This window comes from Tupaia chinensis, unplaced genomic scaffold (genome assembly GCF_000334495.1).
Source record: "Tupaia chinensis unplaced genomic scaffold, TupChi_1.0 Scaffold000437_1, whole genome shotgun sequence".
NCBI lineage: Eukaryota > Metazoa > Chordata > Mammalia > Scandentia > Tupaiidae > Tupaia > Tupaia belangeri.
In genome coordinates, this window is record NW_006159942.1 from 551,050 (window position 1) to 574,400 (window position 23,351).

Consider the following 23,351-nt stretch of genomic DNA (forward strand, 5'->3'; position numbering starts at 1 on the left):
GGATCTGTGGTTTTGGTGTCTGATGTTAATTAGGGAAAAATCTTAGGCATTATTTCTTTCCTTTTCTTCCTTTCTTTTTCTTCCTTTCATTCTCTTTCTTTCTCTCTTTCTCTTTTTTTTCTTTTTTCTTTCTTTTTCTTTTTCACTACATTCAATGGCTTTTCTGAAACAGAGTTTGAAGTAGATTTTGACTACCCTGATTGTAAAAACTCTATGGAATTCTGACAAAAGAATGCATGTGACTGTCAGGAACTGTAGAATTAGAAGATGAACTAGGTGAAGACTCTCATCTAAAGTCCTCTCTCTGTTTCTGCTTCATTTCCCCCATTTTTCTTTTATAAGCCGGGAAAAATAGGGGAGGAGGAGAGGTATATGAACTCTTCTCAGTCCTGATTCTAAAATTCTTGAGAAAGGACTTTGTCCATCTGAGTTAGGTGCCCACCACTGGACCCAACTTCAATTTGGAGGAGGCATATAGAGAAAGGATTATAATCAGACCAGCTGATTTAAGGTGACCACACTGGACCAATCCATTGTGGCTAGAGAAAGAGGATGGAATGGAAGCAGGATTACATTATACACAATTGTTAACAAAATAAGGTGTTTCCTAAATGAGAAATCATCAGTTAGTAGCTTATCTTTAAGATGCTATCTTTAAGATGTTAACATGTTTTTTCCTTTTATGATGGCATAACTATAATTTCCATTTTGTATCATTTTAGTTATGGCTAACCGATTGTTATATTGAATAAACCTTTGTGAAAAAAATGACTTCCACTCTATTTCAATATATCACATTGATTTTATTTACTCTTGTTTATAATTTTCAGCTTTAAATGGTTCCAGAATGGATGGAAAGGAGAAGATACTGAATAATTCAGTACCTCCAGCAGAAGGTAATATGCTCCTTATCTAGTGGCCAGCATTGAGGGACTGGAGATTTGGACTTTGTTAGAAACATTAGCTGATGGCCTAGCTGAAGGCCAGCCTTGTCTAGTCAAAGACTATGGTGAGTACTGAAGCAGAATGGACTCTGAATGACCCGACCACTAGCTGTTCACAAGCCTCATTCTTGCTTGCCTTTAAACCTTTGTCATGTTGAAGCAATGGAAGGAGTGAGGATTTAACTGCCTCTCAGATCTGAATTAAAGTATTACCTCTTTCTTCATCTAGTTATGTGATCTTTATTTGGCCATGAAATGTGAGGGCATGAGTACCACAGAAGAAATAGGTGAAACAACCCAGGAGAGAAAAAAGATTACATGCAGAGTTTGGCAAAAACAAACTTCATCCATGTGAAAAGTTTGCCAACCTTAACTGGTTCTGCTCGTGTTAAAATGGCACCATTGACACTTACCTCTGTTATAGGTGAATTGTAACAGATACTGTGGTTGACCAGTTACTTCTCAGCAAACCCCTATTAGGACACATTATGTTAGTTTACGGGAAGCATGAGATTCTATGTTAGAGTGTGTTTGTAGGTTCCAAGTCTTAATTTTTATTTTAGAAGATGAACAAAAAGGGTCAACTTTTATATTTAAACCTGATAATTAGTTTGAACATAAACACAATCTGTGAGCAAATTTTACAGCTAAACTGTTTCAGAGTATACATATGAGTAGTCAACCAAAGGCTATATTTGATAATATCACACCCTGATGGAACTTGACTCTATGGTCTGTAAGCAATGAGGAGTGAAAGGAGCAGATCCTGAGGAGAATAGATTGTGTCATTCATGGCAATTTCCTTATGAAAGTCATTACAATTTCTTCAGGTGAAATATGGTCAACCTTTTCAGATGCAGATGAAAGGATGGCTTCTAGGGGAAAAAATAAAAGCAAAAATTAGGGATTTGATGTCCTCAGTTTCAGTGGGATCTGATCATATGTCCCCATGTAATTTTTCAGGATCCCATTGCTTCCCAATCAATAACCTCACTAAAACAGAAGACACCCTACAAGGTCAGGAATTCAGTTTGTAATTCATCCACTTGCAGGATAAGGTTTAGTTATGAGAAATATCAGCACTAATGTCACAATAATTTCTCTTAGGATAGACATAGAAAATTTTAGGACATTTATGTGGAACTTAAGGTGGAAATTCAAAGTCCTGGACTCATCCATTCCTGCCCTCTCCCCATTTTGTCCATTGTAGTTAGGCAAAACCAGCCAATCTTATACTAAGATATTCAAATTCACGATCAACCAGAACTTTGCCTTTTCTAAGTATTTGATTTGGTATATCCAAAGATGATACTTTGCATATCTCTGACATGTTATGCTATGCATTATCAGTGCCCATTTTACCACTAGAAATGGAGTTATTAGTGATTTTAAATCAATTAGTGATTAGAAAGTCAATTAACAAAAACTCAAAGCCAATTCAGAAAACTGACTCTTAATATTCTATTCCCCTAGACTTACTCATGTTACCAAGATCTGTATCAGTTAGGGTCCTACCACAGAAACATAACCAGTGGGAAATATACAAATGTGTATATATAATATGTGTATATATATATATACACACACAGATATATATACACACATGCATATGTGTGTGTCTCTGTGTATGTGTATATGTTTTCAAGGAGTGGATGTATGCTATTGTAGAGACTATGTTTAAAATGTATATGGTGGGCTGGCAATATGGAAACTCTTAGACAGGAAGTAATACTATAGTTTTAAGGCAGAATTTTTTTCTTGTTTAGAAAAACCTTAGTTCTTTTCTTAAGATCTTACAACTGATTGGAGAAGTCCATCTGCTTTCTTTTCTTTTTTTTTTTTTTTGAGAGATTTTCACTGTAGGGTGCGTGCGCTTGCCAGACAGACAGAGAGAGACATAGAGACAGAAAGCGAGAAATCACCCCCCAGGGGGGATGGTCACGCCGCAATCCCTTCTCCTCCATTCTTCTCTCGAGATCTTGGGCACGCACGCACATGTGCCTGGCGTGAGTTTTAAGCCACCGGGTCCGGGACACGAACCACGGTCGACTACGTGGGAGTCCAGCGACATAGCCATTACGCTAACTGCTGATTCCCATCCATCTGCTTTCTTGAGGGTAATCTCTTTTACTTTAAGTCAACTGATTATCGATATTAATCACATTCACAAAATATTTTGCCAGCAATAATGAGATCAGTGTTTTATTGAATGATTGATGTAGCCAAGGTGACCCATAAAATGAACTCTCACGGGGCAGGCGGTGATGCAGTGGTGACAAAACTGAGTCACACGGGGAAGGTTCTGGTTTTATGTCCCAGGACCTTGCTGAACATGCTGGGCTCGTGCTTGCCCCTCATTCGGGCTGGCTGAAGCTGGAGTGGATCATGGCATAAAAGCCCTGTTGGGGGTAACTGTATCTTTGTCTCTCATGGAAGAAATGAGTAAAATGAAAAAAAAAATAGGGAATCAGCAGTTAGCGTAATGACTATGTGGCTGGACTCCCACGTAGTCGACCGCGGTTCGCGTCCCGGACCCGGTGGCTTAAAACTCATGCCGGGCGCATGTGCATGCGTGCCCAAGATCCCGAGAGGAGAATGGAGGAGAAGGGATTACAGCATGACCATCCCCCCTGGGGGGTGATTTCTCGCTTTCTGTCTCTATGTCTCTCTCTCTGACTGGCGAGCGCACATGCCCTATAGCGAAAACCTCTCCAAAAAAAAAAAGAAAAAGAAAAAAAAATAGCACTGCCATGGGGGGGATACACATTCCTTACTGTTACACGTGGGATATTTACCAAGGTATACTATATAGTGAGTCATGAAATAGGTCTTGATGAATTTAAACCCATCCAAGTAATTAAAAACAAAATATCTACTGTACTGAGATCAACAAAAGAGCTCATGGTTTCCTGATCCGTTATCATCTTTGACTTTGGAGGGCTTCCTTTTCTGTTTTTCCAAGTTCAGCTACATGTTTGAAACAGGAATTTTTATATCTATTCAACAATATGAGATGTAATTTTACTAGAGTTTTTTCCATAATAGGAAAACAATCTAGGTAATTTTATTAGGGTCTTTTCCATAAGAGTTTTGGGAATGGAAATCTCCCCTTGGACACCGCATTGTGAACTCTTCCACTCATTAGAAGTGGGAGTGAGTGTCAAAAGACTAGAAGGGCCTGATCTGGATGCATCATTTATTCATAATTGTGTATAAGGAATTTAAAAATCTTGATATGCATGTGTTTATGTAGTTACCGTAGTTGTGAAGACTTTCATAAAAAGATTGATGGTTATTAATTTAAAGAGTTGAATTTTTGTATGATTATCTTACATAAAACCAGGAACCTCCATTCATTGCAGAAAATCTCTTTTCTTAATTTTCTCCTTATTTCTTCTCTAAATTTCCTTTCAGCTTTTTATAATAATTCATCTCTGACAACACACTCGGAATATCCAAAGCAAAAAATGCTTTCTGCTGAAGGTAAAGTGCTCATTTAATCTTAATTGATTTTGTTTGATAGTTGGGGGGAGAGAGTTGGACCAGTAGAAGAAATATTTATTTTATGGTTTGCCTGTGAATAATTTTTTTAAGGCTTTTGTCATAGGGCATGGCATGTGCACTTGCAGGAGAGAGTCGGAGACAGTGATAGGAAAGTGAGAAATCACCCTTCCAGGGGAATGGCAATGACGCAATCCCTCCTCGGTCTCCTCCTGGGATTTTGGGCACACATGCACACACGCCCAGTGTGATTTTCAAGCCACCAGGTCTGGGACTTGAACCATGTTAGACTTGTGGAAGTCCAGCACCTTAACCACTGGTTACCTGCTGGTTCTGTTCTGTGAGTAATTTTCATAGATACTCCTTTCTATACACTGTTGCTTGAGATCATGCAAGGACCTACTTGGCTAATTTAATTCGACAATAATTAAAAAAAAAAAAACAAGATAAGCTATAGATTTCTTACCAACACAGAGAAACATGCTTGGTAAAATAGAAGCTACAAAGGTGAAGAAAATTTATGCTATCTTCAAGTAGTATATATAGTCTAGTCCTGAAGGTGGACTGAGACTCTGGGTATTACATTACAAGGTGCAATAAGAAGATTGCTATAAACAAAACCCATGTATTAGAGTGTGGCTTGTGAGCCTGCCCAGAAGCATGAATGATGAGAAAATAAGGCTGGTGAGTCACTGTGTTCTAAAGTAAAAGGGAGAAAGATACACGAATGTTTGGCCAGTGGAAGCAGCCTGGGGTGGCAGGAGGTTAGTAGGCAGGCTAAAGGCAGAGAGAGGGGAGCCTTGGAAGTCAAGCTGTGGTCGAATAGTGCAAAGTCATTGGAAGGGTAATAATAAGGCCAAAGGCAAACTAAATGGGCTAAAAAAGTAGAAGACCAGGGTTTATTAATAATTCCAAAAACTGTTTTTTTGATGGAAAAAAAGAGTATTCTAAACGGGAATTAAAGGGAAATTACAGGTCAGATAATGGCTCACCAGTAAAATGCAATGCTCTGTGAGGCGATTCCATATGAGAAAGTTCTGGTTCAGGTCTGGAGACCACCCTGAGTATGCTGGGCATGCACTTGCCTATGATCAGGGGCTGGTTAAAGTCTTTCTCTCTCCCTTTTTCTTGAATTCTCTCTCTATCTTTCCCTCTCTTGTGAAATAAATAAATAAGTAAGCTAAAAACAAAAAAGAAAACAGGAATATACAATATATGTCTAGAGAAAATTGATATAAAATAACAAATATAAAATTAACATAATTGCTATTACTAAGATTTGATTTTTAGTACTGAGAATAACCCATATTTCTGCTTAAAAAACAGAAATATATAAGATAACATAAATATAAAGGAGTATTTTGTATAAATCTCTTTTATTAACTTAGAACAATTTGATGTAACAAATTCTCTAGGGAAAACTAAACTACCAGTTGGCTCTAGGAAGAGATAGAAATCATGAATAGATCAATAACCAGAGGAGAAATGGAAAGCTACTGCCAGAAAGTGCATGGCCTCCAACCACTATGTAAGAGAAGTATTTTATGTCCTTAAGCTTTAGAAATATTTTAAAAGAATTATTTTATTTAATTTTATTCATTGTCATTATTTTATTTTATTGAAGTTGACCAGAGAGAGACAGAGAGAGACAGACAGAGAGAGAGAGAGAGAGAAGGAAAGTGAGAAAGCAAGTTGCCAGGTCTGGTACTTGAACCACAGTCAGCCATGTGGGAGTCCAACCACCTTAACCACCATATCACCTGCTGGCTCCAATGTCCTTTAAACTTTTGAGAAAAATATAGTACTTTTGCTGTTTATATTATTGTATGACTTAGACAAAGAAGAAATGTTATGTAAATTTTTATAAACATAGTGCTGATACACAATCCTGACAAAGTTAGCATATAAAAATATTTCTTTGCTAATCTCTCCTATAAATGTATATACTAAGACTCCATGTATAATGTTAGCATATTAAATCTATAGTATTCTTAACAAATAAAACCAAAGACAAAGCAATATTTCCAGAGAGGCAAAATAATTTATATTAAACAACCTCTATATTTTACCTCATTATTTTACTATAGTAGGAAAAAAAATCTCATGAACTATTTAGTATATATCATAATGATGAACTAAAATTCATCAATTCACAACTTAAAAATATCTTAGTGAATTAGTATGAAAGATACACCCATAATTTGATAGAAATTTCCATATACATAAACAATAATCTTATCATGCTTAATGGTGAAACATTGAAATTATAGCCATTAAAGCCAGGAATTAGACAAAAATACCTGCCATTACCATTATGTTATATAATTTTAGACATTAGACAAGAAATATACATGCATGTTCGCACACACACACACACACATATATACATATATATATTGTCTTAGCTGAGGTTACCATAATAAACTATGACAGAAGGTTGTCTTAAACAACAGAAATGCATTTTCTCACAGTTAGGTAGGGTAGAAGCTCATGATTAAAGTTCCAGCCGATACTCGGGTACAGGGAGTGCTCTCTGCTGACTTGGTGGTGATGGCTTCCCTCTAGCGATGTACTCACATGGCCCCTCTTTGTTGCACACACACGGATGGAGAAAGGGAGGGGGCCTCAGGTGTCTTTTTATAAAGACATTAGCCATACTAAGTTAGTGGCTCACTGTACTTCAGGATGACCTAACCTTGACTAATTACATTTAGCATATCCCAATTTTCAAATGTCACCTCTTGAGGTAGTGGGGGTTAGGATTTCTATGTATGAATTTTAGGCTACGCATTTTTAACTCAGAAGAAGTACCAGGATGTACCAATAGCCATGTATTCCATATACATACACAAACACATAGTCATTGCCAGTTTCACTTAAAAAATCCTTGATTAATCAGTAAAATTATCAATTTTACTCAGTCTCTAATGTGAATATACCATCTTTCAAATACTCTATGTGATGAAATTAAGAATACGTGCCATGTAATTTTGTTGCATACCCACCCGTGACTGTAATCTTGAGGAAAAGCACTTGTATCAATTGCATAACTAGCTTCAATTATCTTTTATCCAGGTTTGGTAAAATAGTCAAAAGAAAGAAGGGTTTTATGCAGCTTTAAATAAGACTCAGTTAAAGGAATTGACACATAGAAGTTTTCATCATTTTTCTTCTTTTATTGTGTCCAGTTGATATTCCACTCTTCGTGCTGATGAATTCGAAGGCCGTGCTCTGTTGCCCTCCTGTCTCACGGACGTATATGATAGGGGCGACATGGGAAATAATTCTCAGAGACAAGCCTGCCTGCATAAAAGCCTACAAGGCAGATAGCAATGAGACTAAGGACGTCAACTGTACTGACAGGAGAATAACCTGGGTCTCCAGACCCGATCAGAATCTTAGCCTTCGAATCGATCCAGTGTCCATTACACATGATGGGGATTACAGGTGTGAAGTTGCAGCATTTGAAGGGAATTTCCAGTGTGGTTATCGCCTCCAAGTGCTGGGTAAGGAACATCATGTACTGCAGTATTTCAGATCACCAGATTTGTGACTGAAGCAAATGTCTCTCTAAATTCTGTAACTCTAATGTTAAAACTGAAGTATTTCCCTCCCTTTATCTCTGCAGTGCCCCCTGAAGTGACCCTGGTTCCAAGTAAAAACAGGACTGCAACATGCAAGGCAGCGGGGGGCAAGCCAGCTGCTCAAATCTCCTGGACCCCAGAAGGACACTGCGTCACTAAGCAAGAACTTCTGGACAATGGCACAGTGACTGTCCGGAGCACTTGCCACTGGTCAGACAGCAACGTGTCTGCTGTGACCTGCTCGGTCTCCCACTTGGCTGGCAACAAGACTCTGTCTGAAGAGGTGGGTCCAGGTAAGCGCATTTGTCTTTTAGAAGAGTAAAACTTGGTGCTCAACCTTTCTTCCCTAGAAGGTAGTGAGTAATGAAGCACAAGATAAGAAAATTTAATATGAAGGTATTATTCAAAACTTGGCTGGGAGGAACCGCCATCTTCCAATAATTAACCAAAATGACGAACACAAAGGGAGAGAGGAGAGGCACCCGATATATGTTCTCTAGGCCTTTTAGAAAACATGGAGTTGTTCCTTTGGCGACAAAAATATGCAAAGCTACAAGAAAGGTGATATTGCAGACATTAAGGGAATGGGTGCTGTTCAAAAAGGAATGCCCCACAAATGTTACAATGGCAAAACTGGAAGAGTCTACAATGTTACCCAGCATGCTGTTGACATTGTTGTGAACAAACAAGTTAAGGGCAAGATTCTTGCCAAGAGAATCAATGTGCATATTGAGCATATTAAACATTCTAAGAGCAGAGATAGCTTCCTCAAACGTGTGAAGGAAAATGACCAGAAAAAGAAAGAAGCCAAAGAGAAAGGTACCTGGGTTCAACTAAAGCACCAGCCTGCTCCACCCACAGAAGCACACTTTGTGAGAACCAATGGAAAGGAGCCTGAGCTACTGGAACCTATTCCCTATGAATTCATAATCCATGGTGTATTAAAAAAAAAAAAAAAAACTTGGCTGGGAAATATATTAGTATGCTATAGAAATCATCTGTACTCCATAACCAATAGAAGGAAATAATTCAATAATTTCTTATCAGTATATTCTCTAAATATTCTTTGTGGGCAACATGGTTTCTCATTTGGCAGCAGTGAGACCTTAAACAGTGCTTAATTTTTCTGCCCCATGTTTTCTTCCTGTGTTAAATGAGAATGATGGTACCCACCTGAAAGGCTTATAGTGTTAAATAAATAAAAGTATATGCGTACTTAATACAGTATATATAATTCCATGTAAACTACATAACTCGTACTCAATAAGTATTAGGTATTGCATTTCTTTATATTAATAAATATTAACCATTATATTTACACTAATGAATGTTAGCCATTATATTAATTATATTAGTATATATTAGCTTTTATAATCATTATATACTTATTACTAAAAATTATACTATCCCGTTAGTTATTTCCCATACCTTTTCTCACATGTATTCTTTGTTACTTTAAAATTCTTATTTATTTATTTTTAAGGGATTATTTATTTAATTTAATTTATTTATTATAATAATTATTATTTTTAATTTGATCAGAGAGAGAGAGAGAAAATGAGAAACCAAGCTGCTAGGTCTGGAACTCCAACTGTGGTCAGCTATGTGGCAGTCCAGTGCATTTACCACCACACCAACTGCCAGCCCCAAAATTCTAATTTATTTTTTAAAAGTTTATTCATTTATTCCATGAGTGAGAAAGATAGCGAGAGAGAGAGAGAGATACAGGACAGAGACAGAGATATAGCACTACTGACAGATTCTTGATGACCCAATCCACTCCCAACTTTAGCTTTAGCCAGTCCAGACTGTGAACACAAGGAGGTCTCTGGACATCAAATGGTAACCCTGTGAGTCAACCTTGCTCAGTGTTGTGTTATGTTTTCCCACTGTGCCACCATCAGCACCTTTTAAATTTTACAATAACACTATTGAGATCTAATTTATATAGCATATAATTCATCCACTTAAAGTGCACAATTCCAGGCCAGCAGGTGGCATGGAGATTAAGGAGGCTGGATCCCACATGATTTACTCTGCAGTTTGAGTCCTAGACCTGTTGGCTTGAAAAATCACACAAGGCATGTGTATGTGTGTGCCCAAAACCTTGAGAGGAGAATGGATGTCCTACAATTTAATTAAATTCTGACACTAACTATATGGAATTAGCCCAGACTCCACAGATTAAGTGCTCAATCCCACAAGACTGCCCCAGTTCAGGGGTAGTCACAAGGCCCAGGCTGTCACCTGCACATCTAACCAACTTGTTATATTTTACTTGTTTATTACTTTAAAAATTTTGCCAGAGGGCATGTGTGCTTGCCTAAGAGAGACAGAGAGCAAAGAAAGGGAGAAGGAGAAAGCACTCCCCAGTGGCACATGGTTGTGCCATAATCCCTTCATCTCCATTTCTCCATCCTGTCAGGATTTGGGGCATGCATCTACATGCGCCTGGTGTAACTTTTCAAGCCATTGGGCCAGGATTTGAATTGCTGTCAGCCATTTGGGATCTGGCTCTCTTAGCCAGTAGGCCTTAACCAACTGGTTATAAATCTGGGGGGGTTCCTACAATTCCTCATCCGGCTCAGTAATTTGCTAGTATGGCTCATAATATTCACAAAGGTACTTACTATTACTGGTTTATTATAAAGGAAATGACTCAGGAACAGTTGAATGGAAGAAATGAGTAGAGCAAGGTCTGACAGAAGGGGCATGGAGTTTCCATTACCATCTCTGGGAATGCTTCCCAGGATCTTGGTGTAGTCACTAAACTCTGTCATTTAGGTATTTTCATGAAGGTTTCATTACATAGGCATGATTGATTAAGTCTTTGGACACTGGCAATTAACTCAATCTATGGAGTTGTTCCTTTGGCGACAAAAATATGCAAAGCTACAAGAAAGGTGATATTGCAGACATTAAGGGAATGGGTGCTGTTCAAAAAGGAATGCCCCACAAATGTTACAATGGCAAAACTGGAAGAGTCTACAATGTTACCCAGCATGCTGTTGACATTGTTGTGAACAAACAAGTTAAGGGCAAGATTCTTGCCAAGAGAATCAATGTGCATATTGAGCATATTAAACATTCTAAGAGCAGAGATAGCTTCCTCAAACGTGTGAAGGAAAATGACCAGAAAAAGAAAGAAGCCAAAGAGAAAGGTACCTGGGTTCAACTAAAGCACCAGCCTGCTCCACCCACAGAAGCACACTTTGTGAGAACCAATGGAAAGGAGCCTGAGCTACTGGAACCTATTCCCTATGAATTCATAATCCATGGTCTATTAAAAATAAACTAATCTGTTGTCTATAAACATGTTTGCCTTAATTGAGTAGAATTATGTTCCCTCCCCAAAGCTAATTTTATTGGGCTTTCTCTAAATATTCTTTGTGGGCAACATGGTTTCTCATTTGGCAGCAGTGAGACCTTAAACAGTGCTTAATTTTTCTGCCCCATGTTTTCTTCCTGTGTTAAATGAGAATGATGGTACCCACCTGAAAGGCTTATAGTGTTAAATAAATAAAAGTATATGCGTACTTAATACAGTATATATAAGGCCATGTAAACTACATAACTCGTACTCAATAAGTATTAGGTATTGCATTTCTTTATATTAATAAATATTAACCATTATATTTACACTAATGAATGTTAGCCATTATATTAATTATATTAGTATATATTAGCTTTTATAATCATTATATACTTATTACTAAAAATTATACTATCCCGTTAGTTATTTCTCATACCTTTTCTCACATGTATTCTTTGTTACTTTAAAATTCTTATTTATTTATTTTTAAGGGATTATTTATTTAATTTAATTTATTTATTATAATAATTATTATTTTTAATTTGATCAGAGAGAGAGAGAGAAAATGAGAAACCAAGCTGCTAGGTCTGGAACTCCAACTGTGGTCAGCTATGTGGCAGTCCAGTGCATTTACCACCACACCAACTGCCAGCCCCAAAATTCTAATTTATTTTTTAAAAGTTTATTCATTTATTCCATGAGTGAGAAAGATAGCGAGAGAGAGAGAGAGATACAGGACAGAGACAGAGATATAGCACTACTGACAGATTCTTGATGACCCAATCCACTCCCAACTTTAGCTTTAGCCAGTCCAGACTGTGAACACAAGGAGGTCTCTGGACATCAAATGGTAACCCTGTGAGTCAACCTTGCTCAGTGTTGTGTTATGTTTTCCCACTGTGCCACCATCAGCACCTTTTAAATTTTACAATAACACTATTGAGATCTAATTTATATAGCATATAATTCATCCACTTAAAGTGCACAATTCCAGGCCAGCAGGTGGCATGGAGATTAAGGAGGCTGGATCCCACATGATTTACTCTGCAGTTTGAGTCCTAGACCTGTTGGCTTGAAAAATCACACAAGGCATGTGTATGTGTGTGCCCAAAACCTTGAGAGGAGAATGGATGTCCTACAATTTAATTAAATTCTGACACTAACTATATGGAATTAGCCCAGACTCCACAGATTAAGTGCTCAATCCCACAAGACTGCCCCAGTTCAGGGGTAGTCACAAGGCCCAGGCTGTCACCTGCACATCTAACCAACTTGTTATATTTTACTTGTTTATTACTTTAAAAATTTTGCCAGAGGGCATGTGTGCTTGCCTAAGAGAGACAGAGAGCAAAGAAAGGGAGAAGGAGAAAGCACTCCCCAGTGGCACATGGTTGTGCCATAATCCCTTCATCTCCATTTCTCCATCCTGTCAGGATTTGGGGCATGCATCTACATGCGCCTGGTGTAACTTTTCAAGCCATTGGGCCAGGATTTGAATTGCTGTCAGCCATTTGGGATCTGGCTCTCTTAGCCAGTAGGCCTTAACCAACTGGTTATAAATCTGGGGGGGTTCCTACAATTCCTCATCCGGCTCAGTAATTTGCTAGTATGGCTCATAATATTCACAAAGGTACTTACTATTACTGGTTTATTATAAAGGAAATGACTCAGGAACAGTTGAATGGAAGAAATGAGTAGAGCAAGGTCTGACAGAAGGGGCATGGAGTTTCCATTACCATCTCTGGGAATGCTTCCCAGGATCTTGGTGTAGTCACTAAACTCTGTCATTTAGGTATTTTCATGAAGGTTTCATTACATAGGCATGATTGATTAAGTCTTTGGACACTGGCAATTAACTCAATCTCCAACTTTTACTCCTCTTATCAGTATATTCTCTAAATATTCTTTGTGGGGCAACATGGTTTCTCATTCAGCAGTGGTGAGACCTTAAGCAGTGCTTAATTTTTCTGTCCCATGTTTTCTTCGTGTGTTAAATGGGAATGATAGTATCCACTTGAGAGGCTTATAGTGTTAATTAAATAAAAGTATATGCATACTTAATACAGTATATATAATTCTATGTCAATGACATAATTGGTACTCAATAAATATTAGGTATTGCATTTCTTTATATTAATAAACATTAACTATCACATGTACACTAATGAAAGTTAGCCATTATACTAATATACATTAGCTCTTATAATCATTATTATATTTATAATTAAAAATTACACTATCCCAGTGGAGTGGTGGGGCAGTGTTGTGGGGCTAAAAATTCTAGTGACCAACCTCTATCCTGAGGTTCTCCAGGGGCTCCTGGTCACTGGTTATCTCATTAGCATACAAAAGACACTTTTATCACCATCTAGCTTCCAAGGATTTTAGGAGAAACTCTTGGAACTGTGTCAGAAACTGAGGAACAAAGATTAAATATGTATTTCTTCATATTCACAGCCCCTACTTCTCTGACTCCTAATACAATGTAAGCTCCTCAAGAGTAGGAGCCGCTTCTTTTATTTCAATATCCTCAAGGTCTGCCACAGTACCTGACAGATAAAAAGAACTGCAGAATTAAGTTCAGATCATCACAAACTCCATCACTCTCTTCTTTTTTTAAAGAGATATTTTTGCTATAGGGTGTGTGCACTCTCTGGAGAGACAGAAATCATCCCCCAGGGGTGATGGCCACACTATAATCCCTTCTCCTTTTGGGATTTTGAGCATGCATGCACATGCACCCTGAGTGATTTTAAGCTGCTGGGTTCAGGACTCAATCCGTGGTCAACTACATGGGAGTCCAATGACCTAACCATTCTGCCATCTGCTGGTCCTCTCACTGTGTTCTAATTTTGATTTAAATTAATTGTGAGATATTTCCTGAAGTTGTTTCTTTCCCTTGAAAAGTTCTTCCTTCCTTTTCCTAACCTATGCTTGCAGACCAATAAGGCTTAGCTCAAATCGCAGTTCTCTCCAGCCTCCCAGTTAGAGTTGATTAACCTTCCTTATTCTTTAGATGACATATAATCTGTAATTCTTAGCACTGTTTGCTTTTATATGAGTAATCTTATCATTTGAATGGATCTGATTTCTCTTATTGAGTTGTGAGCCTTTAGGGGACTGACACCATGTTGTTTTCTTATTCTCTCACAATTCCTGAGAGATTGCCTGACATTCTTTATATATATATATATATATATATATATATATATACACACACACACACACACACACAAGAGAGGCAGAGACAAAAAGCAAAAAATCATCCCCAGGTGGGATGGTCATACCACAATCCCTTCTTCTCCATTCTCCTCTTGGGAATTTGGCCATGCATACATACCCAGCATGAGTTTTAATCCACTGGGTCTGGGAATCGAACTGTGGCCAACTACGTGGGAGTCCAGTGACATAATCATTATGCCATTTGCTGGTCTCCATCACTTTACATCTTTCAGCACACAAAAGAGATTTTCCACGAATTAATACAATGTATATATTACTCCAGTCAAAGATACTACATTATCATCAGCAATTTTCCATTTTTTGTGTTAATGAAATGTTTTGCTTCATTTTTCCCCTTTATTCTCTCCTTCCCACCCTCCCCAGTTATCCACCCTCTTCTCACTCTGTCCTTAGTATCTACAATTGCTTTCCATGCCTTTATACCCCTCAGTCTTTCAGTTTCTGTCAGAGTGCTGACATTAGGTATATATTAATGCTTCTCTTTCATAGACTGAATTGCTCCACTCAGCACTAAATCTTCTATATTTGTCCACTTTTGATCAAAGATCATGGGTCTCATTGTTTTTTATGACTGAGTAGTATTCCATAGCGTATATATACCACACTGTTAAATCCATTTATCTGTTCTGGGACATTTGGATTAATTCCAAGTTTTAGCAATTATGAAAAATGCTGCAATAAACATGGATGTGCTGGTACTTTTTTGCCTGAGTGTATCCCTTTCCTTTGGGTAGATACCCGGGGGTGGAATCACTGGATTGTATGGTAGTTCTATTTGTAGGCTTTTGGGGAATCTCCATGTTGTTCTCCACAGTGGTGGTACTAATTTACTTTCCTACCAACAGTGCAGAATTCTCTTTTCACTGAAGCCTCTCCAGCATTTATAATTCTCTATTTTTTAAATTTTAGCCTGGGATTAGATGATACCTCAATGTGGTTTTGATTTGCATCTCCCGTATGATAAGGGATCATATACTTTTTGTCTGTTCATAAACCTTCCTTGGAGTTTTCTGTTCAGCTCATTTTCTCATCTTTTAATTAGATTGGTTATTCTTTTTTGGGTAAGCTCTTTGAGTTCTCTGTATATTCTGGTTATCAGTCCCTTATCTGAGACATAGTTTGCAAATATATTCTTGTATTCCAGGGGTTGTCTCTTTACTAGAACTATTGTTTCTTTTGCTGTGTAGAAGCTTTTTAATCTGATATAATTCCACTTGTCTATGTTTGGGATTATTGCCTGTGCTTTGGGGGTCTTACTTAAAAAGTCTTTGCCAACTCTGAGTTTAGTCAGTGTTTTCCACTGGTAGTTTCATAGTTTGAGGGTTTTTTGTTTAGATCTTTGATCCATTTTGAGTTGATTTTTATTAATGGTGAGTGATAGGGGTCTGGTTTCGTTTTTCTGCAGATGGATATCTGTTTTTCCAGCACCATTTGCTGAAGATAGTTTCTTTTTCCAACTGAATTACCTTGTACCCTTTGTCTAAAATCAGTTGACTGTGTATTTTGGGGTTTATTTCCAGGTTCTCTAGTTTGTTCCATTGGTCTACATACCTGTTTTTGTGCCAGTACCATGCTATTTTTTTTCACTTTTTAAAATTTTTTAAAATTTTTTGATGTTTTTGCTATAGGGTGCGTGCACTCCCCGGAAAGACAGAGAGAGACAGAGAGACAGAAAGTGAGAAATCATCCCCCAGGGGGGATGGCCATGCTGCGATCCCTTTTCCTCCATTCTCCTCTTGGGATTCTGGGCGCGCACGCACACGTGCCCAGTGTGAGTTTAAGCCACTGGGTCCGGGACTCGAACCACAGTTGACTACATGGGAGTCCAGTGACATAGCCATTACGCTAACTGCTGGTCCCAGTACCATGCTATTTTGACTATCATAGCTTTGTAAAATATTTTGTGGTCAGGGAGTGAGATGCCTCCTACTTCCTTTTTTTTTTTTTTCAAAATACTGCTTTGGCTATATAGGGCCTTTTATGATTCCAGACACATTTATGATTTATTTTTTTAATTCTGTGAAGAATGTCTCTGGTAATTTGATTGGAGTTGCATTACATTTATAAATTAATTTGGGTAGAATAGACATTTTGATTATATTAATTCTACCAATCCAGAAACATGAGATATTCTTTCACTTTTTGTATCATTTTCAATTTTTTGTTTAGGGTATTTCACGGTTTTCCTTGTAGAGGTCTTTGACTTCTTTAATTATGTTTATTTCTAGGTATCTTCTTTCTTTTGTGGCTATTGTAAATGAAATTGCTTCCTTTAATTCTATCTCAGTAGTAGTTGACGTATAGAAATGTTACAGATTTTTGTACATTGATTTTGCATCCTGCCACGTCACTGTATTCATTTATCACTTGCAGAAGTATTTTGCATATTTGTTTGGGTTTTCTATTGCAGAGAGCAGTTATATATAGGCAAAAACTAGTGATATTTAAAAAAGAGATGGTCTTAGTGCTGATACTTCAGGGTAGGTAAATGCACTAATAAAGATATGATCTGCACTATAGGGCAGTATAGATCGAAGAAAGCTATGTGCCAGCCAGAGAAGGTCAGAGGAGGCTTGTTTAAGATCATGAGATGCAAGAAACTCCATAGCTGCAGTTGTTAATAGAAAGTACCTGGTTTTGCCATATATAAGAAGAAACCTGAGAACATCTCAGTGCCATGATGTTCTCCATTAGAAACACCCAGACTCCACTTTTCCCTACTTGTGTGTCTTTGTCTTTTCTAAATCCACCACAGCTTCCACTAGGGGTTCACGCCCCCCCACACACACCCTCCACTTCAGTAGGCTGGGATGTTCTATGTATATAATTAGATCATCTGCAAACAAATAGAGATAGTTTTACCTCTTTTTTCCCTGTTTGAATGCTTTTCATTTTAGTCTCTTGTCTGATTGCATTGGCTAGGACTTCTAGTACTATAGTGAAAGGGGGTGGAGAAAGCAGGCAGCCTTGTATTGTTCCAGTTCTTAGTGAAAAAGCTTTCAGATTTTCTCATTCAGTATGTTAGCTATGGGTTTGTCATAGATGGATTTTATTGTGTTGAGAAAAGTCCCTTTTATGCTGATTTTGCTGAAAGTCTTAATCATAAAGGAATGTTGTAGTTTATCAAATGCTTTTTCTACATTGATTGATATGATCATATGATTTTTAGCTTTTCTTCTATCTTTTTTTTTTTTTTGAGAGGTTTCTGCTATAGGGCGTGTGCGCTCTCCAGAAAGACAGAGAGAGACAGAGAGATAGAAAGCGAGAAATTACCCCCCAGGGGGGATGGCCACGCCACAATCCCTTCTCCTCCATTCTCCTCTCGGGATCTAGGGCACGCATGCACATGCACCCGGCGTGAGTTTAAGCCACCGGGTCTGGGACTCAAACCACGGTCGGCTCCATGGGAGTTCAGTGACATAGCCATTATGCTAACTGCTGGCCCTTAGCTTTTCTTCTATTGATAAGATGTATTACATTTGTGGTTTTGTGTATGCTGAATCACCCTTGCATCCCTGGAATAAAGCCAACCTGGTCAAGGTGTATAATCTTTTTAATGTGTCCTGAGATATGATTTGCTAGTATTGTGTCAAGAATTTTTGTATCATTATTCATCAGGGATATTGGTCTGTAGTTTTTTTGTTTGTTTGTTTGTTTGTTTTGTGATGTCTTTGTTTTTGAAATGAGGGTGATGGAGGCTTCATAGAATAAATTTGGGAGAGTTCCTTCCTTTTGGATCTTTAGAAATAGTTTAAGTAGAATGGGGGTTAGCTATTCTTTAAATATTTTATAGAATTCAGAAGTGAAGCCATTGGGACCTGAGCTTTTCTTTTTTGGGAGACTATTACTGATTCAGTTTCATTGCTTGTTATTGGTCTATTAAGGCTTTCTATGTTTTCCTGATTCAATTTTGGTATATTATATGTGTCCAGAAATTTGTCCATCTCATCCAAGTATTTGTTGGCATATAGTCTCCATAATGTTCTCTGATGATATTTTGATTTCTGTTATGCCTGTTGTAATAATGCCTGTTTCATTGTTGGTTAGATTTATCTGATTTCTTCTCCTGTTCTTAATTAGTCTAGCTAAGAATGTGTTAATTTTGTTTATCTTCTCAAAGAACCAGCTTTTGGTTTCATTTATTTTCTGTATAGTTAATTTATTCTCTATCTCATTTATTTCTGCTTTAATCTTCATTATTTATTTCTCCTGGCATTTTCAAGGTTTTTTGCTGTTGTTGTTTTTACAGTTCTCTGAGGTGTGTTGTTAGGTTGTCTATTTGCCACCTTTCCATTTTTTTCTTGTGCGCGCTGATTGCTATGAACTTCCCTCTTGTAAATGCTTTTGCTCTGCCCCATAGGTTATGAAAACTCATGTGCTCATTATTATTGCTTTCAATGAACATTTTAATTTCAGTCTTAATTTCTTCAATTGTTGTGAAGTCATTCAGGAATAATTTGTTTAGTTTCTATGTTTTTTGTATTTGTGACTTTTTTTTTTTTTTGCAGTCAATTTCAAGTTTAATTCCATTGTGGTCAGAGAGGATGCTAGATATAGTTTCTATTCATTTGAATTTGTAGAGCCTTGTTTGGTGCCCTATCATGTTGTGAATCTTTGAAAATGTTCCATGTAAGGTAAGAAATATGTATTTTTTGTGATTGTGTGGAAAGTTCTATAGATGTATGTCAAGTCCATTTGATTTATGGTATCAGTTAGATTCTATATCTCTTTGCTTATTTTTTTGTCTAGATGATCTGTCCAGAGGAGACAATGGAACGTTGAGATCCAATTATTGTGTTGCAGTCAATCTCTCCTTTTAGATTCATCAATATATTTTTCACAGATTTGGGTGCTCCAGTTTTGGGTGCATAGATATTTACATGTGTTATATTTTCTTGGTGAATTAGCCTTTTTAGTACTATATAGTGTCCTCCTCTGTCTCTTCTTACAGTTTTTGTTTCAAAATCTATTTTGTCTGATATCAATATTGTCACTCCAGCCTTTTTAAAATTTCCATTACCTTGGATTATATTTTTAGCTCTTTGCTTTCAGTCTATTTTTGTCTTTTTCCATTAGGTGCATTTCTTGTAGGCAGCATATGGAGGGCTCCTGTTTTTCTATCCATTCAGTCAGTCTGTGTCTTTTGATTGGAAAATTTAATCTATTAACATTCAACATTATTATCAGTATTTGTGAACTTGTCCTTGCAATTTTGTTAGCCGTCTTCTTGGTTGTCTTTGCTCTCTCATTTATGTTTTTCTCTCTTTAGTTTTCCTGAAATAGTACTCCATTCAGTACTTCTTGAGGAGTTGGTCTAGTGTTGGTGAATTCTTTCAGTTTTTGTTTATCCAAAAATGATTTTTATTTGTTTTTACCATATGAAGGAAGGTTTTTCCAGGTATAAAATTCTTGGTTGAAATTTATTTTCTTTTAGAGTTTTGAATGTATCTTGCCATAGTTTTCCTTGCTTGCATTGTTGCAGTTGAGAGATCTGATGTTAGTCTAATGGTATAACTTTTGTAAGTGACTTGATGTTTCTCTCTTGCTATTTTTATAATCTTGTCTTTGTGATTTTGAACAATTTGGCTATGATGTGCCATGTAGAGGATCTTCTTAGGTTGTTTCTATTTGGGGTCCTTTATATTTATTGGGCCTGGATGTTCAAATGTTTCTCTAGACTGGGAAAGTTTCCTGCAAGTATTTTATGGAATAGATTTTCAATGCCATTATTAGATTATTCTCTTTCTGGAATACAAGTTATTCAGATGTTTGGGTATTAAATGGTGTCTAGTATTTTCCATATATTATCCTCATTTTTTCTTTTGGTTATTTGTTCATTTATTGGATGATTTTGTTTAGGTCAGAGGTTTTGTCTTCTAGCCTAGAGATTCTATTTCTGCATGATCTAATCTGCTATTAATACTGTTGAGGGGGGTATTTGATTTCTTATATTACCGTTTTCATCTCTAGAAGTTCCACTTTATTATTCGTTATGGTATCCATAGCCTCCATCAAGTCAAGGAAAGACTTCTTTATTTCCTGGAATTGGTTAGTTTTTTCTTGTGTATCATTTAATTTTGTTGCTATGAATATTTTGAATTCTTTTTCTGATATAGCTGAGAGTTCTATTGTGCTGTCTGTGGATGATTAATAGTCTTGTTCCTTTGAGGAAGAAGTATTTCCGTGTTTTTCATATTTTTTGTACTTCTGAGCTAGTTTTTAGTCATCTGATGAAGTACAAACTTTTCCTACTTTTTTTGAATGGGTGCTGTAGTGTCAGGGGAAAAGAAGAGCTCTTCTTCCCAAGTGTGTTCTTAGGTAGAGGGATGTGTCTTTCAAACAGAGTAGGGTGTATTTAGCCAAGTTCAAATGCTTAGATATTTATATGTGTTATATCTTCAAAATAGAGTTTGAAACAAAAACTGTAAGAAGAGACAGAGGGGGACACTATATAGTACTAAAAGTGCTAATTCACCAAGAAGATATAACACATATAAATATTTATGCACCCAAAACTCAACCTCTCAGGATGAGATGCACTTGGAACTGTGCTGGAAATATGTAAAAGAGCTACAAGTTGCACACCATGGATAGTATGCTGCATACAGTGCATGGGCTGGTGAAATGTGGAATCTGAAAGTATCTGGCTTCTTGGGTCTCAGATGCACAGGTAGATGGAACTTGGAAAGCTATTGGAAAGACAGTGGGACATGAAAGGATCCAAAAGTACAGACCTACGTAGCAGAACACTGACAGGGAGTTTCTCAGCCACTTGCCTTTAGCAGCCGCCTCCCTAGGTCCCTACCATGCAGGTCAATGCAACTTGGAAAAGGACATTCTTCTAGTTTAATCATTGAGCAGGTTATTTAACAGGATGAAATAACCTTTTGTATCCAAATTTGCACTTAGAGTTCGCATACTGTTTAAGCTACTGTTTTCATCAGAAAAAAGAATTCAGAATAATGTCCTAATAAGTCTCGTTTATTATTATTTTAACATATTTATTTATTTAATTCCATTTGTTATTTATTATTATTATTATTATTATTATTTTAAAATTTTACCAGAGAAAGAGAAAGAGAAAGAGAGAGAGGGAAAGAGAGAGAAGGGGAAAGCAAGAAAGCAAGCTGCTAGATTTGAGATTCAAACTGTGGTCAGTCATGAGGGAATCCAGGGCCTTTAACTACTCTGCTACCTGCTAGCCCCTCATTTTTTTTTAAAAAAAAGAAAATGCTTTTCTTTCTTTTTTAAAAGAAGTTTTTATTTATTTTATTCATGATAGAGAGTACATGCTTGTGAATGAGAGTGAGAAGGACCCTCAACAGAGTCCCATCATGCTGCTCTTTCTTTCCCCAGCCTTCCAGCTTGTCATGATATTGGGCATAAGTCCATGCAACCAATGTGTTTTCAGGCTGACCTGGGTATCTGAACTCATGGGCAGCCATGTGACTTCCAGTACCTCAGTTCGGTTTGCTACCAATTGAAGTACCGGACTGGGCCACATTTTATCTTTTCAACAGTTCTCAGATGCAAGGATGTTGGAAGACATTGAAACACCTAGTTAAAAGGGTTACATAACTCAGTGACAATATCACTTCACTGTGTGAAAAATGTTATATATCATGCTAGAAATATTAAGAATAATGCTCTTCAAAAGACTTAATATTTGCCCAGTATGTTAGAAATGACCTTTTCTTTTTTATAAAATTGCTTACCATGAATTTGTTCAGAATAAAATTGTTCAAAGCTTTGGTCTGGATGGTGGCACAGCAATGGAATAGTGCTCTGTGAGGCTGATCCATATGGGCGGATCCCCGGTTCTCAACTAGGGCCTTCTCTGAGCACCCCAGGCACACACATGCCCATGGTATGGTGCCGGCCGAGGCTGCAGGTGGATCAGTGTCAAGATCCTATCGGAGTGCTTTCTCTGTCTTTCCTCTTGTCTCTCGTATTAAAGAAATACATAAACTTAAGAAAGACTTACTATATACAAAACATTGACGTGGTTCCTACACTCGATTGTGAAAGAATAATGCATTAGTAACTACTGAATGATAGTTTAGAAGGATTTTTTAATCATGACAGTTTGTGAACTTTTAGCAGTATTTAAAAATGCTTTTTTAAACTATTGGCTCTAACTTGCTAATTAGAAGAATCCTTAAAAATAATTCTTCACCCCTTCTTGTATTTAAAGATTTCAGAATGTCAGAATCTTCATTACTTTCCTTTATCATCAACCTCTTCTCCATGAAAATTTTTATTTTGGTGGTCATCGTGGGATTCATTTTATTCCAGAGGATAAAAAATTGCAGGTAGGAAGTGAAGATTGGAAAGTATTTGATTCATTAGGAGGAAGATATTTAAGACTTTGAATTTATAGTGTGCTGGGAAAAGCTGAGCACATTTCCGTTATGTTATCTTTGTTTCCCAGCCCCTTCTTTAACATAAAGCTTTGTTAACAACTGAGAGCCCAGGCAGATGTGCCCGCAATACTGGGGCAAGAACTTCTGCTTCTATGTATGTGTTTTATTTTTTCAGGGGCAGAGAGTTTTGCCATAGGGCATGTTGTACTCACTGGAGAGAGACAGACAGAAAGTGAGAGGGAAATTGAGAAGTCACCCTCTGCCCCAGGGAGGATGGCCATGCTGCAATCCCTTCTCCTCCATTCTCCTCCTGGGATTTTGGGCATGCATGTATGTGCATGTGCCCAACATGGTTGGCTGCCAGGTCTGGACTCAAAGTGCAAGTCAGACATGTGGGAGTCCT

At 37.3% G+C, this 23,351-nt stretch overlaps 1 protein-coding gene across 1 annotated transcript in view; it reads left to right on the top strand.

The window, feature by feature from the left end:
* Positions 1–834: 834 nt before the first annotated feature.
* Positions 835–23,351, top strand: part of LOC102481289 (cell surface glycoprotein CD200 receptor 1) — a 36,538-nt gene continuing 14,021 nt past the window's right edge. Inside the window, exons 1-5 of the mRNA XM_027774452.1 lie at positions 835–896; positions 4,359–4,427; positions 7,634–7,951; positions 8,074–8,322; positions 9,822–9,879. Coding sequence (XP_027630253.1) covers positions 848–896; positions 4,359–4,427; positions 7,634–7,951; positions 8,074–8,322; positions 9,822–9,879 — 743 coding nt within the window. The 5' untranslated portion in view covers positions 835–847. The remainder of the gene's footprint in view (positions 897–4,358; positions 4,428–7,633; positions 7,952–8,073; positions 8,323–9,821; positions 9,880–23,351) is intronic.